This window comes from Dromaius novaehollandiae, chromosome 10 (genome assembly GCF_036370855.1).
Source record: "Dromaius novaehollandiae isolate bDroNov1 chromosome 10, bDroNov1.hap1, whole genome shotgun sequence".
Taxonomy (NCBI): Eukaryota; Metazoa; Chordata; class Aves; order Casuariiformes; family Dromaiidae; genus Dromaius; species Dromaius novaehollandiae.
This window is the reverse complement of record NC_088107.1, coordinates 4,142,552-4,161,156: the sequence shown is the minus strand read 5'-3', so window position 1 is coordinate 4,161,156 and position 18,605 is coordinate 4,142,552. Positions and strand designations below refer to the sequence as shown.

Here is an 18,605-nt window from a genome sequence, read left to right as displayed (position 1 = left end):
GGGAGGAGCGGTAGGCGGAGCCGACGTCAGCCCGGCGCCCAACCCGGCGCGGCGGCGGCGCACGGCCGGGGGCGGGCTCAGCGCGGCGGCGGCCGATTGGCCGCGGCGGAGGTCAGTCCCTGCCCGCTGACCCCGCCGCGAGCCGCGGGGGGCGGCTCGGTGCGAAGTGTCCCCACACGGCTCGGCCCCCTCCGCGCCCGGCTCCGCCGCTCCCCCCGCCCCGCCGCCGCCGCCAGCGCGGGGGGCGGCTGCGCAGCGGGCGCGCGCCGGCCCCCCTCCCCCCCGGCAGCAGACAGGTAACGGCCGCGGGGGGTGGGGAGCCCCGTCCGCCCCGAGCCTCTCCCCGGCGGCGGGGGGGGGGGGGGGGCGCGACCCCCTGGCCCGCCGCGGGGCCTCGCCGCTCCCGGGCAGCCGCTCCGCGGGGTGGGGTGGGGGGCCCACCGGGGCCGGCTGCGCTCCCCGCTGCGGGAGCCTCGCCCCCGCCGCCCCCTCACGGAGGGGGCGCTCAGTCCCCTGCCCCCGCCGCCGCGGGGGGCGGCCGGGCTGCTCTGCTCACCCCCCCCCCCCGCCTGCCCGGCCCCGGGCCTGCCCCCGCCGTGCTCCCGGGGGCTCCCCCGGCCCCGCGCTCCGCCGTGGGGCCGGGCGGAGGGAGCCGCGGGCCCCCCCCGCACCCCCGCCGGCCGCGGCTCGGCTCCCCGCCCGCAGGCCTCGGAGCCCGCGCTGGGGCTTGACCGGCTCCTCCCGAGCGCTGGACGGGTCCGGAGGCTTCGCTATTGCGAGGGAGCGATTGCCTTTGCCGGCAGCTCTGCTTTGCGGGCTACTTCCTGTCCCATTCCGTAATACTTACCTGCACCTCAATTCCCGGGAGACTGGGGCCGGGCAGGGCTAGCGGTCCTGCTGTTGGGCTCCCTCCAACTCTTCGGTATCCCGAGAGGGTGCTCCCGTTTTCAAACTGAGGCCCCAGTTTGGGTAAATAACCCTTTCCTCCCAAAATTTTGCAGATTTTTTCTGTTCCAGCCTGTTATTGCTTTGGTATTAACTGTTTTTGCTTTCCATTTCTCTCTCTTGTGTCATTACATGATTCAGTGCACCTTTTTTTCTTTCTTTCTTTTCTTTTTTTTTAGGTTTAAGCTGCCTTAAAGGAGAATTAAAAATTGTGACTCCAAAGAACAAAATAAGACAGAAGAGAGAAAGCAGCGCTCAAAAAAAATAAAAAAAAGGTGATAATTCGCTTAGACTCTCCAAAACCATCCTAGACATGTGGTTTGGCTGGGTTTGGGGCCTCGTGTTGTGCATGTTTTTGATAGATTTGAATAGGTAGTATTAGATTTCTTTGTTCTCTTAAACCTACTTGCTATTGAGCTTTAAAAGTTGAAAAGCTTTAAAGCCCAGTTGAAGTTCTGTCCCTCTCTCTTCTTGTTCTGTTCATTTTTTAAATTTAATCTGCAAACATTATTTTCATTATGATCTGCTACGTAATGTTTATTTTTGTGGCTCCTCATTTCAGGAATGTCATTTAAAATGACTTCACTCTGGGTAGTTGAAAGCATCTTTTCTTAAAGCCTTTTCCCTGGCTTATGGGTATGACACATGAGTTTTAGCAGCTGCTTGGATTCTAAAATCATTATTGGGGTAGGTCATGGTAATTACATTATGTCAGTTTAGGTATATCTAACTTTTGCATGTGTCAGGCTTTTTGCATTGTGTTGTAACTGAGTTGCAAAAATTGAAATTCATTTAATTGGGTGGGTGTTTGCTTACAAGTGCTAGCTTTTTGTGTTGAAATCACAGAAGAAGATAATACTGTTAGATACTTAAGGAAAAATACGAAACGTGGCATCAAAAATTGAATGTTACTGCTAAAAGGAGAAAGGTTAGGTTTCTGGGGAAGAAGAATTCAGAGGGTGCATTGCCTGTTCTATGTGGAAAGAAGATACAGAGATGGGCTTTAGAAAGAAAGAGAGCAAGGAGGGGGAAAAAGATGTCTGTCAGCCTTTTTCTGCATCCTACTGTTAGCACGCTCTGAATAATGGCGTTTCTGCTCATTTTTTCCATGTGGAGTCTATGCTGAACCCGTTTTAATCTATTTCAAATGTAGATGAGCCTGTGTTATTTTGGTAAATATATCCTCAATATACATCCTGGTTGTCTTTGTCACGTTTTCAGAGATGCCATTGACTGTAGCATAATGCTTTTCATTGTCAGCAATAAATTATTTTTTAGCATTAGTTGCAGGGGAAGAGCAGTACCTGTTGCCAACAACCTTGGTCAAGGATGGGTCATTTTTCTAATCTAGGTATCTTTAGGGTACGGTGAAGAGTAGCTGTTAAACTTCAAAGACTAAATAGAACATTCCCCAGTAACACAAGTGCAACAAACTTAGAGATGCGTTTTAAAAATGCAGTGAAGAAATATTCCAGTTATTTTGGTCGCTTAGTATAAAAACACGTGTAACACTGTTAACGTGTCCAGTGTAATTGCAGGAGGGATTTTGTTAACAATGTAATAGGCAAGTTGAATGTGCATTAGTACAAACTTTTCAATGCGGTTGTGCCACAGTTTATTCATATGAAGTTGATTTATTATAACACCTTTACAACCCATCCAGTGCACCTAACTTAGGGGCTTGCATTCGTGTAGCTACTCAAACAGGACGCCTCTGGTGCTGATAAATCCTTGGATGTTTAGGATTTATTCACAGAATGAATTGCAACTGTTCTTTTGATTTGTGAAGCTCCTTAATGTAAAATGCCAATGCAGGGAAGTTTGATCCAGATGCAGAGACTGAAACCAAGTTCGCAGAAATGGGGGAATTAGCTTCTGGCAGAAATTTGTACATGGTCAAAACAAGGAACAAAGGTAAATAATGCGCTGAAGGCCTGCCCTTCCTCTCTGGAGGAAATGCAACATGTTGCAAGTATAGCTATCCCCTTAGATAAAGTTGCACATCCAGACTTTATTTTTATCTTCAGTCTATATGCTTCCTTCATTGTTTTTTTTTCTTATAGTGAATTCTAAAGAAAATGTGCTGACTGAGAGACTGTTTTCTGTTGTTCCAGGATTTGCTTACAGAATGATACTATCAGAGTGAAAAACTATTGCTTTATCCAGTGAAGTCATCTAATGAATTTTGCCCTCAGACTCTTTTAGGGTGTTTAAAAAAAATACAGAGCAAATTTAAGTCTTCTTAAGATTGTTGAATAAAATGAGCTTTAGAAATGGCACTCGTTTGTTCATCAGTTGTGTTATGAATATTAGGACTGAAATGATTGCTTTAGTAAGGTTGGAACTAGCCTTTTTTTTCTGCTTCTGTTGTTCACTGAAGTTGGTGCTTGTATGCTTTAATGGTAGCAAGTCATGTTAAATTATATAAATCTTATATACTAGCACTTGCTCTGAATCATTGCTTACTTTTAAGGCAAATTTTTCATCTTGCTTATACTGCATCATTCTTTGAAACTTAATAACAGCACCACCGTAACTTGAAGGAGAGATTGTCTTATGCTTGGTACGTGAGGATCTCAAAGCACGCTGCAGACCACAAGCTCTGTGTGGTTTGTCGGTATAGACTTTGAGGAAGGATAGTTGTAGCTCTGCAGACCTGATGCCGTCTTCTTTATTGAAAAAGATCCGTAAGGCATTGCTTTAGCACTACATTGAGGTCCTTGATTTAGAAGGATTTGCAATTTCCTTTACTGGGCTCTACTTGCAGTTCAGGTTGTTAGTGTACGGGTAGGAATTTCTGAGAATTGTTGATAGCTGCTGCGTTACCAGCGCTTTCCGAAGGCAAGGTCTCTTCTGTTGTTCTCTGGTTTGCAGACCTAAAGTTATTTGAGCTGCGTAGTTTCACTTATTCTGCATCAGGCCCAAAAATCAGACCTCACAACATCTCTGTGAAATGGATAATAGTTGGTAAAGTGATATGTCTAGACTTGAGTTGCAGCCACCTGCAGAATGTAAGAGAAGCTGCTTATTAGTATATAATGACACTGGGCAGCATCATACAGTACCATAAACAACTGCTGTTTATGTAGTATTTTTACATCATACTTATTTTAAGTTAAATTTGTCCAAGGTGCAAGGTGGCATTACAGGTGCTCTCATGAGAAGTGTGTGTGTATCTTTTAATGACGACTTAGTGATGGTTTCTTTCCTTTGAAGTACAAGTTCCTCTGTGATGTTTTGGGGGACTTATTCACTATTAACTCATTGCTTTCAGAACCAGCGGTATACAGGTGTTGCTTGATAATCTTCATCTCAGTCATGTGGACAGATAACACATACTTTGCTTGATGCCTGTCTGGGATGTAGTGTTGAGCACCTACCAGAAAATATATTCAGGGTTATAAGGCTCTGTGAAATTTTGCTATTTCATGTGTTACTAGTAAACTTTATTACTATGATCTGGGAGCACAAAAAAATAACATGATGTGTTGCCTTAGTCTGTTGTCTGAAGAGCTTCACAAATAGGAAGTTAAGCAACATATGAAGATGATAGTTGCATTTAGATTTCTTCTTGAACACACATTGACCATTTTTAAAATGCCATTTGAGTGAGAACACATTCAGCTTGTTTGAGTTCTGAACTGGGTGAGAGAAGTGGGTTGCAGGGATAACGAACAGTAATGTGATTATTCTTAGTCCACAGGGCTTTCCCCCCCTTCCTCTCTCCTCCAGTGTCTTAGAATACTTCATTTCAACCAGAGACAATTAGGATCTACATTGATGAGGTCTACGCTAGCTATTAAACGTCCTGTGTAATGGTACGCTTCTATTGTTGTATAGCATTAGGTTGACATCAGTAAGATAAGGTCCTTATTCTGCTCTTGAATATGTAACCTTATGGCCCAGGTTTGAGGTCTCTCAGGCCATCTAAATGAACAAAATACTATATTATAAGGTCTTGCTTTTAGTGCCAACCTTGAACTGTCTTTAAAAATATAGATATGTCAGAATTAATTTTCCACATAATGTTTGCAGTGGCTTATTTAGTGCAGGAACACATTGATGTAGCAAAGTCTCAGATCTCTTTGACAACGTGAGACATTATCAATAGGTAATGAGGATGTTTGTCTTATTTTTTTTTAGTTGGTGTGCTACTTCTACTATAATTATTAGCATGTTAAGCAAACTTTGTCTAGTCTTTCAGTAAGTGACTTTACTTTCACTAAAAATATAAGTTCTTTTTATTAAAGTTGCAGATCTTACTCTTGCCATATGCAGCTAATTTTCCTTTGGGGGGAAAAAAGCTTGTTACTTTTTTAGTGGAGCAATCTGTTACCTTGTCTGTAGTCTGTGAAGTCAGTGCAATTCTAATTTGCATCAGCTAATAAAAAATGTGTGGGTTTTTAAGTGAAAATCATGCAAAAATTAAAAAAAAAGGTGAACTAACAACCGATAGTCTATGCAAAAAACAAGGCTAGAAATGTGATCAAATGAGGTCATGGCAGTGCAATTTTGTGCAGGGCTGTGAGCATATCTGCAGACCTCGTATGTTTTATCTTGGGAAGCAAAGCTCTTGAAAACGTGCATAAGAGGGATGAAGAGTGCTTTTTTTTCATCCTCTTTTCTGAGCTATCATCGGGAAGGCAAGATTTTATGTTGCGTTAAGTGACAGAAATTTTCACTTAAGCTAAAAGCTGCGTAGTTCTTGTAACTATTCTGGTACAACTCAGTTACAGAAGAAACAAGTCAGAGTTGTTCTTGTATGATCTGCTATATGATGAAGTAATTAATGCTTTTATTATTTATTGTATTTTTGCAGTGCCTAGTCATGGTCTAAGTTCCCATTGTGCTCAGCATTGTACGTGCACACTCGAAAGTGGTCTTGTCCCAAAGAGCTTGCAGCCAAAGTGAAAGAAAGGCCAGATAGAAGAGGTATACAAAGAATTAATGAATACTATTAATTAGCACAGGCTCTCAGAAGTGCTGTGAGGAATGGTCTGACTGTGGGGCTGACATTGTTAACTATAGATGACAGGGAAGGAGGATTAGCTCTTCTTATCTGAAGGAAGAAGCTGGATAGGGATTGTAACAGCCGTTTACTAAACTTAGGGATAAAAGGGAAAGTATTATATATGGAGAAAGCAGTGAAGCTTTTTGAGGTGAAGGTGTTGCTTGTTTTTTGAAAATATATTTGCCTGTTTGTAAAATGCAGCGTGTCTTAGCCTGATTTATTGCGTGAGGGAGAGAAGACTCTATGGTGGCACTAGAGAAGTCCAGTCGAAGGACGGGGAAGACTGTTCTGTGTTGTCAGGTTTTATTCTTTAGATAAAGAACCATAGATGTGATAGAGAAACAAAAATGGTTTAGGAGGAACTAAATGGATCATCTATGTTTTTACTGGAGTCTGGCTCCCACACGGAGATGTTACGCAGTCAAGCAGAAATGTCTGCTGTAACTTTTGCATCCATTCTTGTTCCAGGGTAGGAACAGATATGTGAAAACCTGAAAGAAGGGTTCTCCAAGGTTTAGTTCAGTGATATAGTACATCTCTAGTTTCCTTCCCCCCCCCCCCCCCCCCCCATTAAATGATCTCTGCAGCCTTTTCCTTGTCTGTCACTAGCACCACCACACCCCCACCCCACCCCCAACCTCTGGCAGACTGTCTAATAATGAAAGCAAACACTTTAGAGTCTTTTCTGGCATAACTGCATTATAACGCAGAATTGTGGCATAGGTTCAAGATGAAATTAGGTAGACCTCTCAGTTTTACTCTTTGCACCTAATAAGAAATATCATTCTTTTTAAGGGGTAGCAGGTTGTTTGACACACATGGGCACACAAGATTATGAATAATGAAGACAGTGAAGAGTGGGACATACATCACAAAGTGACAGCCTCCTATAAGGTAATGCAGGAACGCATTGAATTTATCCTGTTGTACTTGCAAAATCAGTTCAGTAGTTGTCCTCTATTTTCATGGTGCTATTGTCATTATAACCAAGAATGTCTAAGTACATTTTTCTTGTCTTCATTTTATTTTAATTTTTTTACTTGCATGGAGAAAGCCAAAATGTAGCAATCCAAATGCATACTGTGTTCTGAATGAGATTGATTATAGTTGCATAATGTTAACTATTAAGTGCCAAATGGCTAATGACTTCCAGTAGTCCTTTCTGTCTCCAAAGATTGATACTGTAAATGGGAATCTGCAAACGGGAATTTTAAATGAACTGTGGAGCAGAAGTGAAAATATTTTCAAAGCTGGTATGTGTCTAGAACTATCCTGAAACCTTCAACGTTACAGTTAAGTATTCTTGTGATGTGAATCCCATTGCCTGCCATGGGGGTGAGATAGAATAGGTATTTTGAGAAACTCCACAAATGATAAAAGGAGCTGCTTATGCCTGATTTGTCGTCTGTTTTGTATGTTTTTATACTTACGTACTTCAGTACTAGCTAATTTGAATAAACTCTGCTAGTCACATGCAACATATGGGGCCAATGCCAACTTTTTATAATGCTGCATTACAAATATACCCACCAGCTGAGAAGTGTGATATAAAGAGCTTTGCTTTCCCTTAACCAACTGTCTTCATATGTACTTGGGGGGATACTGCTGGCCCCTTAATGAGAAATCCCATTTCTTCTCTCCTGGTCTGTTCAGTCATCCTATCTTTTCCTGTAGTATTTTCAGCAACTAGTTTGACCTTCTCTTTCAAGATAGTATGAGATCCTGCAAGTATTATTCCTTTACAAGGAATATTTCGTTTTTATCAGATGTTCTCAGTTTGAGGGAAAAGTTTTCCTATCTTGCTTTTCTACACATTCAGAAAGTAGGTCTGAAGAGGCATGCTCTGTTTTTTGAGGGGTCTTCTCTTGGCCTGTAGTTATTATCAGGCAGGTTTTACTATCAGTCTTCACCTGTAAATCCAAAGGAAGATCTTGGCCATATGGTTGGATGTCATTAACAGTACCATTACCAGTGTGATACAGATGAAATCTAGCTCACTGTCTCACAGGTGAGCATGTTCTGAAGTGCTAATTGGAGTTTAGAAGGAGCTTAGCAAAAGCTTATTAGAGTCAGTAGAAATACTTCCATTGTCATCTGATTAATCAAATTTGATTTTGGAGATGCTGCAAAAGCTGAACTCAACTGCAAAAGTTGAGTAAGCAGGTGCTGGTTTTGCAAAGCCTCTTTTCTTCCAGTACCAGATAATGGAATCCATATTATAAAACAAAACCAAACCAGTTCCTAAGCTATATGTAACCTTTTGAGCTAGAAAATGTTTCATAACCACTTGCTGAAATGGTGACTGTTACCATACATGGTATCTTGAAGCATTTATAAATGTCAAAACCAGGCATTTTCTGTATGTAATTTCCATATTCACTGTGTAAGTAGGGTCATCGTAGCTACCTGTTACTTCTGAGTTTAAATCTCTGCAAGCAGCACATAAATAACTTTGCCATGGGCCCAACCAGGTTATAAGAGTAACTAGATATCCAAGCCTTTATCTGGAAGGACAGCAGTGATTGATGTTTTCACTTTTCTCTTGTCTGCGTATATATCTGGATCAGAGGAAAACAAGTGCCCAGTGGGATATGGGGAGCTGATTGCAATGTCTTTTGAATGACCTATGAATCATGAGGATCTGGAAATCCTTATATTTATGTAAATGAAGGGATACATGATGGTGTGGGTTGACATCCTAATAAAATAGGGTTGCTGTAAATTTTAAAGATTAGTTTAAAGTTCGTTTTTGTCTTTAGAATTTTTCCTCGTACCAGTAAGAGTAAGTTAATTAACTTTACAGGAGTCTTTTCTAAACAGATTTTTTCCCCTTTTTATCTTGAAGTTGTGTGTTAATATCCATTGCAATAGTTTCTGAATATTTTCCGAGACTTCTACTGCTCAGCATTCCCTTTCTAATACCTAAGTGTTTATCCACTTTCTTCTGATACTCCTTTCCATTCTAGGAATACCTGTTAATGGGATGTGATACATAATGTATGTGAAAATGCAAATGTTTAACAGACTTTATGTACTGTGAAAGAGTCCGTAAATATCTGTATTTTTTTCTTGTCCCCAGCTGGGTAGCAAGTAGAACTGAAGATGAATACTTTTCAAACAGAGCATGGAGTATAGTACTTATTTCTTTCCCAATATATGCTGGTGTCTAGGCTCTTTTACAATGGCTATTCTAGATAGCCTTTTGGCCCAGCCCTCTCATATACTGTATCAAGGTAATTACAAATTGAATTGTTCTGGTATACGTGCTGGTAGTGCTTGAGAGGGCTCTATTAACTGCACCTGTGTTTTCTCAGGTCTCATATATGATCGTCTTTGTGTCTGATCCTTGGATTATAAAGGTCCTTTACGGTGTTTATATACTAGTAAATGGTTCCACAAGCCAAAATACAGGCAGGAGACTGTAGCTTAAAATAAAGTTTTTAGTTTGAATGCTAGTGTAACTAATACTTCTGTGCAGTGTGTCACAAGAAGAAGTTTTATTAGTCAGATGAAAATATTTTTGTTTTAGCTCAGAGGTGATACATTTCTAGAAAAAAGTCTAGAAAAGAATATCATTGTCCAGTTGCTTTAGCAAGGCAGCACTGTTTCATGCAGCAGTTTAGATAATCTATTTAGCCAATATCTCTGGAGTTAGTGATAACCGTGTTGTGATCTTAAATGAAAGTTGGGTTGTGGAGATTTTTCATTTTGCTTATTACTTGGGTTGCTTTAACAGTGGACTGTTTGTTGATGCTGTCATTTCAGAAGAAAGTGTTTTCTATTTGTAATGTGCAAGTGTCCCTTTTTGTTGCAGTTCAGTGATTTGAACCATGTGCTATGTTTTTGCTAGCAGTAGTGAGATAGTCTGTAATTCTTATCCTATACATAAGATGGCTTTGTTCTGCATATGGAGAGTAAATCTTAGCATTGCTTTTCACTAGTACTGACTCTTTTTCTAGATATCTCTTTTCCTTGTCCCTGTCCTAATTTATTCATGTTTTATATTGATTCAAGGTGACTAGTATGACCTCATGACGCTTCTGTAAAAGCCAGATTCAGCTAGGATGTTACACCATCACTGTCGGAGAAACCCTGAACTACAGGAAGAGTTGCAGATTCAGGCTGCAGTTGCTGCTGGCGATGTTCACACCGTGCGCAAGATGCTGGAGCAAGGGTATTCTCCAAATGGTCGAGATGCCAATGGCTGGACCTTGCTTCATTTCTCTGCAGCAAGAGGGAAAGAGAGGTGTGTCCGTGTTTTTCTTGAACATGGAGGTGAGTTGACCAGAGAAGAATTTTGATACTCATCTTGCAGCTTTCTATCTCAGTTTCTATTGTATGCCTTTCTAGCACCAGTTAAGTGTCAGACTACTTCTGATTTTTTTCTACTCTTTGGAGTGATGCTTCATTTCTCTTTCCATCTGATGCATGCTCTGTGAATGAGGTAATAGATTAGCTTTGTATCTTAATACCTTAAAATTTTTTTTTCAGAATTGGCTAGGAACTGTTATAAGAATGAATAAGCATTATAAAAGTAGGGCAGAAGAGCTCATTATAAACTTAGATGCACTCACAGCATTCACTATAGGCCTTCCTTCACTGTTAGGGGGATTATTAGAAGGCAAGTCCTTGAGTTGAAATCCTAGGGAAGATTGTTTCATAATTCTCGAGCAAGTTAACAAGTCAGATTAAAGAGTGAGCTTCCATGTAGGCTTTAACACAGTCTGCTAAACTTTGAAGACAGTACTCTTTGTGCTAGGATTTTAGTGTCAGCTAGTCCAGTTGAGTTTATGCCACTCCCGCATCCATCAGGAACAGTGAAGCTTTGTTTGAAGAACCAATTGAATTTTGTCAGTTTAAGTGGTATAGTCCTTCAGCTGATGGTTATTCCCCCTCAAATGCTAGAGTCAAAATTGCTTTTTGCTATACATTTTTACAAGAGCACCTAAAGTTTTGGAAATTGGTAGTCTTAAACTTTTAATCTGACACTAGGGGCGGAAAACAAAAATTGGGAAAGGTTCTCCACATTCTGAGTAGAGTTTTTAAGAGAACAGCATTTTGTAGTCTAGTACTGTTCCGGTCAGCTAAGTTGATAAATTATGAAGTTAAGATGTTTTCAGTTCCAAGCAAACTATTTGAGTTCTCTTTTTGATGCTTTATTTATACCTGAGGCTATACAGGCCCCTCATTTGTATTGCATTGTTTGTTAGATGTATAGATCATACTTAAAGCCAGGTGGCACTAGTAGGCTGTTGTATTTGTACCATTAGTGGTATGTTACTTCAGAGTAATGGTGAAATACAGCCTGAACAACTGGGCTCTGTTTGTATACCTTTTACAGTTTGCTAACCGTATTAAATTGGCAACCCCCCCCCCCCCCCATGTTTTTATTTGGGTGAGGGAAAGGGAGAGGAAGCTACTAGATTGTAAAAATAAATAAATAAATAACTTCTACTTTTTAAATGTCATATATGTAGGTCGGTAAAGTCTTCAGTTTTATAATTTTACATTTTTAGGCTGTAAATCTGGAAATAAGTTGTTTTTAACTCTGTAAACTTGAAGATGGTCTCAAAAAGAAAAAAAAAAAGTAAATCTCTAATATTTTCATCATATAGGTTTTGATATTAGATAGCTGCTGGCTTAGCGTTTTGTTTTGTTTCTGTTTTTGTTGTTTCTCTCTCTCCTAAACGAAATACCGACTGAATCTGATGCTTGGTGAGAAACGCTTGTAATGAAACATCCTTGTTCTGGAAGCAACATGGAATTTAATCACCAGGACTAGAAAGTTGAGTAACAAATAGTGTGAGGGTTAGTCATCTACAGCAGCTTTTCTTTTGCTGAGTGTTGCTTCAGAAAGTTGGTGCTGCTTTGTGCCTTGCCTTGTTTTCCCTCAAAACAGGGGCATAAAAGATAATGGGTATTTAAAAAATAATAATGTCACAAATGAGTTGTTAAGCAGTGAATAAGCTGACTGTTAAAGGCAAACTTAATCGTGCCTGCCTCATTACCGAGAGGTCTGTGTCTACCTTTCTTCACACAATTTTTCATCTTCCTCCCACTCAGGAGGTGGATTACTTTGATATTGGGTGCTAATCCATGCAGACTATAATGATGTTGTGGCGAAGGACGTCATTTTCTGGTGTGAATCTTACAATAAACAGAGTACTGAACTGGCTCTATATATTTGTTATAAAAGAGATAGTAAGGAGGAGTGGATGAAGCACTGAAGAAGAGGGGACTAAGGTGTCAGTGGGAAGGATGGGGATTCATGATAGTTGTGGCCAGCTACAGCGATGAAGTTTAGCAGAGCTGGAAATATTTTCATAGTAGAGGAGTGAGAAAACCGTGCTGGGCTGTTGCTGAGGGGAAAGCACTCTGCCTAAGATCTGGGACACTGAACACTACTGACATGCAGTCTTGAACGATAGTGGGGTTGAGATGGAGTTTGGCTAACATGGGCTGAGATCCTTGACCTGGAAATAAAAGGTAGCTTTTTACGGGGAGTTATGACCGGGCTGCCTCCTGGTTTCCCTTTTGCTCTTTTCTTCCATCATTGCTCACCAGTGAAGGAAGAGCCATGGGACGGGCTTGTGCATGCAGGCTGGCTGGACTGACTGGAGAGCATAGAACAGGAGCAACCTTTTTATTATCCGTTAAACAAGAGGGAGACACAGACAGATGGGGGAAATGCATAATATAGCTAGTCCAGATTTAAGGCTGAAGCCAGCAGAAACAACCACCAGATATAAAGGTAATAGGTCAGAGAAGAAGTACTCCTTAGCAAGTGATGAAATGCAAAAACCTGAACAGAATCATGGAGAAACTTAATTTTCATAGGAAAGCGTAAATTAGACTTTTTTGAATATGTCTCATTTTAATATAGTAACAATTCTATGAAAGTAGCTTTTCCCCTCCGTAAGAATATCTAATGTCACAAAACTCAAATTTAGGAGAACAGTGCAAAAATAGGGGCATAGTTTTGAGAAATCTAGAATTCTGGCCTGATAAGCTTTTTTTCTCTAATGCGATTTTAAAGGCAAAAAAGTACATATTGAGCTAGACAGCCCAAAGCTGGACAAAAAATACATTTTATTAATCCACATCCGTGCCATCACTGTTAAGATTAGGACCGGCTAGAGGCTTGAAAGTGTGTAGCTGTTACTTGTCTGTTGGTGAAATCATCTTGATGCTAATGGAGCAGGACAGTTTCCAGTTACTTGTATTAAAATGAAGGAATAATTCACAAAAGCTCCTAGAAATTGAAGAAAGAGTAAGAGAAGGAAGTATCCAAATAGGGGTTTGTATTTATTTTTAGTCTTGACTGCAAGGTATCTAAATTTTAGCAAGATCATGCAGAATCCAGGAGAAACTGGAGAATGGGAAATGCTTCTCCCCCTAAGCCAGCTGATGAAGTGTTTTTGTGCCTGAGCAGTAATGCTTTCCTGGAGGTCTTTTGTATCAATTTTGTCCTAGAAAATTCAAAACAAGAAGCTGTATGTAGCCATGTTTCTAAACCTTGAGGCCATAATTAAACCCTAGTGGGGGAGGAAGCTTGACATAATAGATACACTTTATAGAGCTAGAAGTATTGCTTTCTTGGCTTCTCAAATTAGACTATGATAGAATGACCTAGTGAAGGTAGCACAAAAGAAGGGAAAATCTGTCCCACTGGACAGTAAATAAAAACTCTTAACATTTTAGACTGAAATCTATGAATCTATATGTCCGCTAGATTAGAGTATTAAGAAGAGTCTCCTCCTTGTTAACAGTGGAATTTAAATGACTAGCTTAGATGCCTGACTTTAACGTGAAATGAGATAATCTGCATATCATTTAAACTTGCAAATTGTCTCATTTGAGATCAATAGCAGTTATTCGGTGTCCTTGATAACTGATGTAGCAGTTCAAGATTTACGTCACTTTGCTATACCTAATCTTTAAGGGTATGAGAAGTGACCAGATGCAGTAGTTCGTATTTCTAGATTTTGTTATCCCCAAATTAATGGGAAGCTTGAGAAGGAACAATTATAATTGCTTGACAGGTTGGAGACAAGATAAAGAAATGCTGCCAACTGCTGGCTTCATACCTTCCTAGTTAAATATACTAGTAACAGCTACTTTTTTTTTTTTCCCCCCTCTCTGCAGATTCTGGAAGGTAAGCAAGAGAACTTTTTCCAAATTTGTTTCTACCTTGCTTGTGTTCCAGGGGTAGAGAGTTATTTCATGATATGAAGCAAATGCTGAAGTTAAGAAAAAATCCCAAGTTCTTAAGGCAGTGTCAGCTTTGTAGCATACTTTTACTAATATCATAGGGACTGAAAAGATGGAAATAGTATGCAACATAATATAGGTCCAGCTTTTGCTAGAAGTGCCCGTGCAATTAAAAATAGTTTGTCCAGGAGATGGCAGCAAAACATTTACTGAACAGTAATGGACAATGTTTTGGTCTTGTTTAAATTACTTGCCTAATTGAGGAGGTAACCGGTACCGTTAGCTCACTAGAAGCCCATAATCTTAACAGAAATTGCAGTATTTTTTTCATGAGGTCTTGTTTCCAGACTTGCTTTTGGAAGTTTTGTTATTTGCATTGCTTCTTTTTCCCCAACTGAAGCCGTTTTTTTCCTGTTCTTCTTGAGACACTTATCAGTTATGTGATTTGGTATTTTTTTGGTTGACCTTTGTCATCAAAAGCAATCCAATTTTGTGAGGAGGGAAGGCATGGAAAGCTGCTTTAAACTGTAGGGAAAGGGCATCTTTGTTTTGTGAGCTAAAATGCAAAAATTTGCATCAAAATTACATGCATGCAAATATTGGGCAGTATCTATTTGAATTTGGAAATGGCATAGACTAAACGAGTGGCAGTGGCCTGTACCTTGGTTAGAGGGTAGAAATGATTGATATGCGTGCCCTATGCAGCATAGAAGAGAGAGAAGGCACAGCACAAAACGGTGGTTGTCCCTCACTGATGCTGTCTCCTTTCCATTATGTCCGTCTTCCTCCCTAATTCTAGTTCCCAGAATACATCACCCCCCTGCATCTTAATTTTCATGTTTGTGCTTCTGACTTAAGGTACGTATCACCCATCAGGAACCAATCTAGAGTAGTCTGAGCAGTGGGAAGAAGCAGACCCTGGGAGAGACTATCCTGACTTTGAAATACTCCCCTTAGTCTTTAATGGCTTTGTGGGTTATACTGGTTCTCTGCTGTGTTTTGGGCCTCATCATAGTGCAGCTCAGGAAGCAGCTTTTCTGTCACTGACTTCATTTCCTACCAACCTGTGGGTGCTTCAGCAGTTACCTTCACTCAGTTGAGGTGCAACTTTGCAGAGTGCTGAAACTTCTGCTGCCTTTCGTAGAAGACAGGAAGACCGTTGCCACTAGGGGTCTAAACTTTCCTTAATTTTTCTGTCATTTCTTCTAGGTACCTGCTCTATTTATTTACTAGAGGCAGTTGTCTGATTTTATTTCTCTGAATGCTGTTTTAATTGTGTAGCCAGGCTGTCTTGTGCCCCCCCCCATCTTTATTTAAAATTTTTAAAAAATCCTAAAAGTTGCTGGATGACTTTTGCAGCTGTACTCAGAGCTTTCTTGCCTGTCCTTCTGTTTTGGTAAGGTCTCCATCAGTGCATTTCCCAGATATGGTCACAGTAGATCCATATTGGGAAGCTCTTTCTTATTGTTCTGTAATAAAATCTTTACATATTCAGACCTTTAGAGTAAACTAGCTTGCAATTAATATTATACTGTGAAGTTAATTCACAGTAGGCCAGAATTTTAAGATGGGAATTCATCTCCTCCTGCACTTTGGAAATACGTTGGCAACTGAACAAAAAATTCTGCCCTTTCTATATGGTAGGGCAGACCAAGTGTTCCTCTCAAGTGATGTATCTGATCGCTGGGTGTTCATAGGCTTCAGCCAAGTTTGTTTTAAACTTGAGTAGTGTCAATGTCCTATTCTCACCCCTCCCACCAGCTCTACTTTTCTTTAAAATACAGTATGTATAGATGAGGGAATTCAGTGCCAGAATGCAAGGACAGGTCTGTCGAGGTTATGAAAGATGGATGGACAGTGTTACACTTCTCTGCTCTTAGCGATGATGTGCTTTGTGCACACATGTTGTACAATTATACATCAGACACTTACACAAGGAATTACGAAGGATGGACCTCACCAGTTTTTCCAGTGGGTATACTGGCATATTGAACATGTGTCGACTTCAGGCTAGTCGCTTGTATAGGTAATATCTCTCCTTACCAGCTAGTAGACTTAAGTTAGGAAAGTGCCTCAAACATCCAAGCTGTGGTATGCTCCCCTTTTACCATCCCACAGGCGATATCTACCCACGGTGGAAGGAGAAACCTTTTGGCCTGGCTTGCTCTGTAGCTGAGAAATGGTAATGCGGCAGGCACCTTTCCTTTGGTAGTTAATGTGGCAAGTGCAATCATTAGCTTTAGAAATCTGGGTCTGCTGAGCGAATTGAATTAAATAAATTGGCTTTGTTATTTTATTTTTTAAACTCATAAAACGCACCGAGTTTGTATGCTGTTTTGGAAAATAAAATCTGTCTAATCACTTGTATTCTGTGCTAACGTCCCCTGACTCTTTCCATAATGGGATGCTTACATTCTTGTAAAATCTTAAATTTTTATAAAACTATAAATTCAGAACAGATTTGTCATCTATAAAAACAGATTTTATCAAGATAATCTAAAATAACATATATCCTACATGCTTTGGAAATCCTGCAGACCACAGAGAAACGTTTTACCTAATACAGTATTACACCCTAAAAACAATACAATCCTGCCAGACCACAAAACATCCGCAATTTGGGACAGCAGATGTTGCTACACATGCTTCTTTTTAAGACCAAGAAGCAGCACAAGGGAAAATAAAACAAAAAGCTGAACACTGAGAAAGAAATGTAATATTGTAGAGCTGAAGGAAAACTGGATGGACAGAGAGGGTTTAAGTAGTTAGCTGAGGATTGCTGAGAAGATGTGGAAAACTGTTAGTCAAATGCAAACATGCATTTAAAAAAAAAAAACCCTTTTTTGTATAATTATTTCTTAAATGTAACTTAACTTTCCTTAAAAATATTTTTCTTTGTGAAAGCAAGCATTTGTTTGAAGTATTAAAAAAACCTGTGTAATGTTATGCCTGGAAATAATAACATTCAACCATTTGATTATTTTTTTGCAGAACCAGACTACAGTAATGTCTTCTAATTTTTTTTTTCCATTTTAACTTTAGCTGATCCCACTGTTAAGGACTTAATTGGAGGCTTTACTGCTCTGCATTATGCAGCCATGCATGGCCGAGCGAGGATTGCGCGCTTGATGTTGGAGTCTGAATACAGAAGTGACATTATTAATGCAAAAAGCAACGATGGTTGGACTCCCCTCCATGTAGCAGCCCACTACGGCAGAGACTCATTTGTCAGGCTCCTGTTGGAGTTCAAGGCTGAGGTTGATCCGCTCAGTGATAAAGGTACTACACCGCTTCAGCTGGCCATTATCCGAGAGAGGTCAAGCTGCGTGAAAATCCTCCTGGATCACAATGCCAACATCGACATTCAAAATGGTTTCCTGTTACGATACGCTGTGATCAAAAGCAATCACTCTTATTGCCGAATGTTCCTTCAGAGAGGGGCGGATACAAACTTGGGTCGCTTGGAAGATGGACAGACACCCTTACACTTGTCTGCTCTTAGAGATGACGTGCTTTGTGCACAAATGTTGTATAATTATGGAGCAGACACTAACACAAGGAACTATGAAGGACAGACCCCACTGGCTGTTTCAATAAGTATTTCTGGAAGTAGCCGACCCTGTCTGGATTTCTTACAAGAAGTGACAAGTATGTATGTAAGAAAAGTTAATCACAGGACACAGTGTCCTCTTAAAGCCTTCTTTGAGTTTAGTCCCAGAAAGAATGTTTCCTCTTTGCCCCTTGAGGCTATTTAAGTGCACTATGAAGTTATTGGGAAAGTGAAGGGATAGTGGTACCGGGAATCTCTTGCTGTCCTACTCAGCAAAGGTGCTAATGTTAAGTATATCTCATTTGAATTCGCTTTGTTTAAATATCTACAGGAAGCATCCATTTAAACAAAAAAAATGGACTGTAAAATCTACTTTCATTAATGGTCTTAGCACAAAAGTATGTGTGTGGGGGGGATTTTGTTTTTTTTAAGGGTTTTTTCTTGTTAGTGCTATGCCGGTACTCTGCAGTTGGTGGCTGTTTCATCTGGCACTGTGACTAGAGGAAGAAAGAGCTTTTGCTGCTTTATGTTCTCCCACGTTATCTTGTCTTCTCTCCCCTCAGACCAGACAACAAAACAGGTGTTTTTTTATTCATGCAACTCGTTGGGAATTTGTAGGCTGTGTAGCTTTGATTTGATTTTGTTGATATCTCTGATACGAGAGGGAATTGAACTCGTCATTACTTCTGATATTTAAACAGCTGAGCATATATAGGCTACTAATGTTCTGTTCTGTTTTAATTGTCACTTTCTGGTATATTAGACCTACTGAAAATTTTCTTTTACTCTTTCATTGCACATGCAATGCTATAATAAAGTGCTCCATAGTTATAGTATTAAAGCATTTAGGACTTGTTGATTGGCAGTTAGCAGGAGTTTGCTAATTCA

General features: G+C 40.3%; 1 protein-coding gene across 2 annotated transcripts in view; it reads left to right on the top strand.

Annotated features, from left to right (window-relative positions):
* Window positions 1–127: 127 nt before the first annotated feature.
* Window positions 128–18,605, top strand: part of ASB7 (ankyrin repeat and SOCS box containing 7) — a 32,804-nt gene continuing 14,326 nt past the window's right edge. Inside the window, exons 1-6 of one of the 2 annotated variants that reach the window (XM_064517897.1) lie at window positions 128–296; window positions 1,125–1,220; window positions 5,765–5,877; window positions 6,752–6,850; window positions 9,971–10,231; window positions 17,210–17,815. In XM_064517897.1, coding sequence (XP_064373967.1) covers window positions 10,021–10,231; window positions 17,210–17,815 — 817 coding nt within the window. In that variant the 5' untranslated portion in view covers window positions 128–296; window positions 1,125–1,220; window positions 5,765–5,877; window positions 6,752–6,850; window positions 9,971–10,020. The remainder of the gene's footprint in view (window positions 297–1,124; window positions 1,221–5,764; window positions 5,878–6,751; window positions 6,851–9,970; window positions 10,232–17,209; window positions 17,816–18,605) is intronic. The other variant, XM_064517896.1, reaches the window with a different exon arrangement.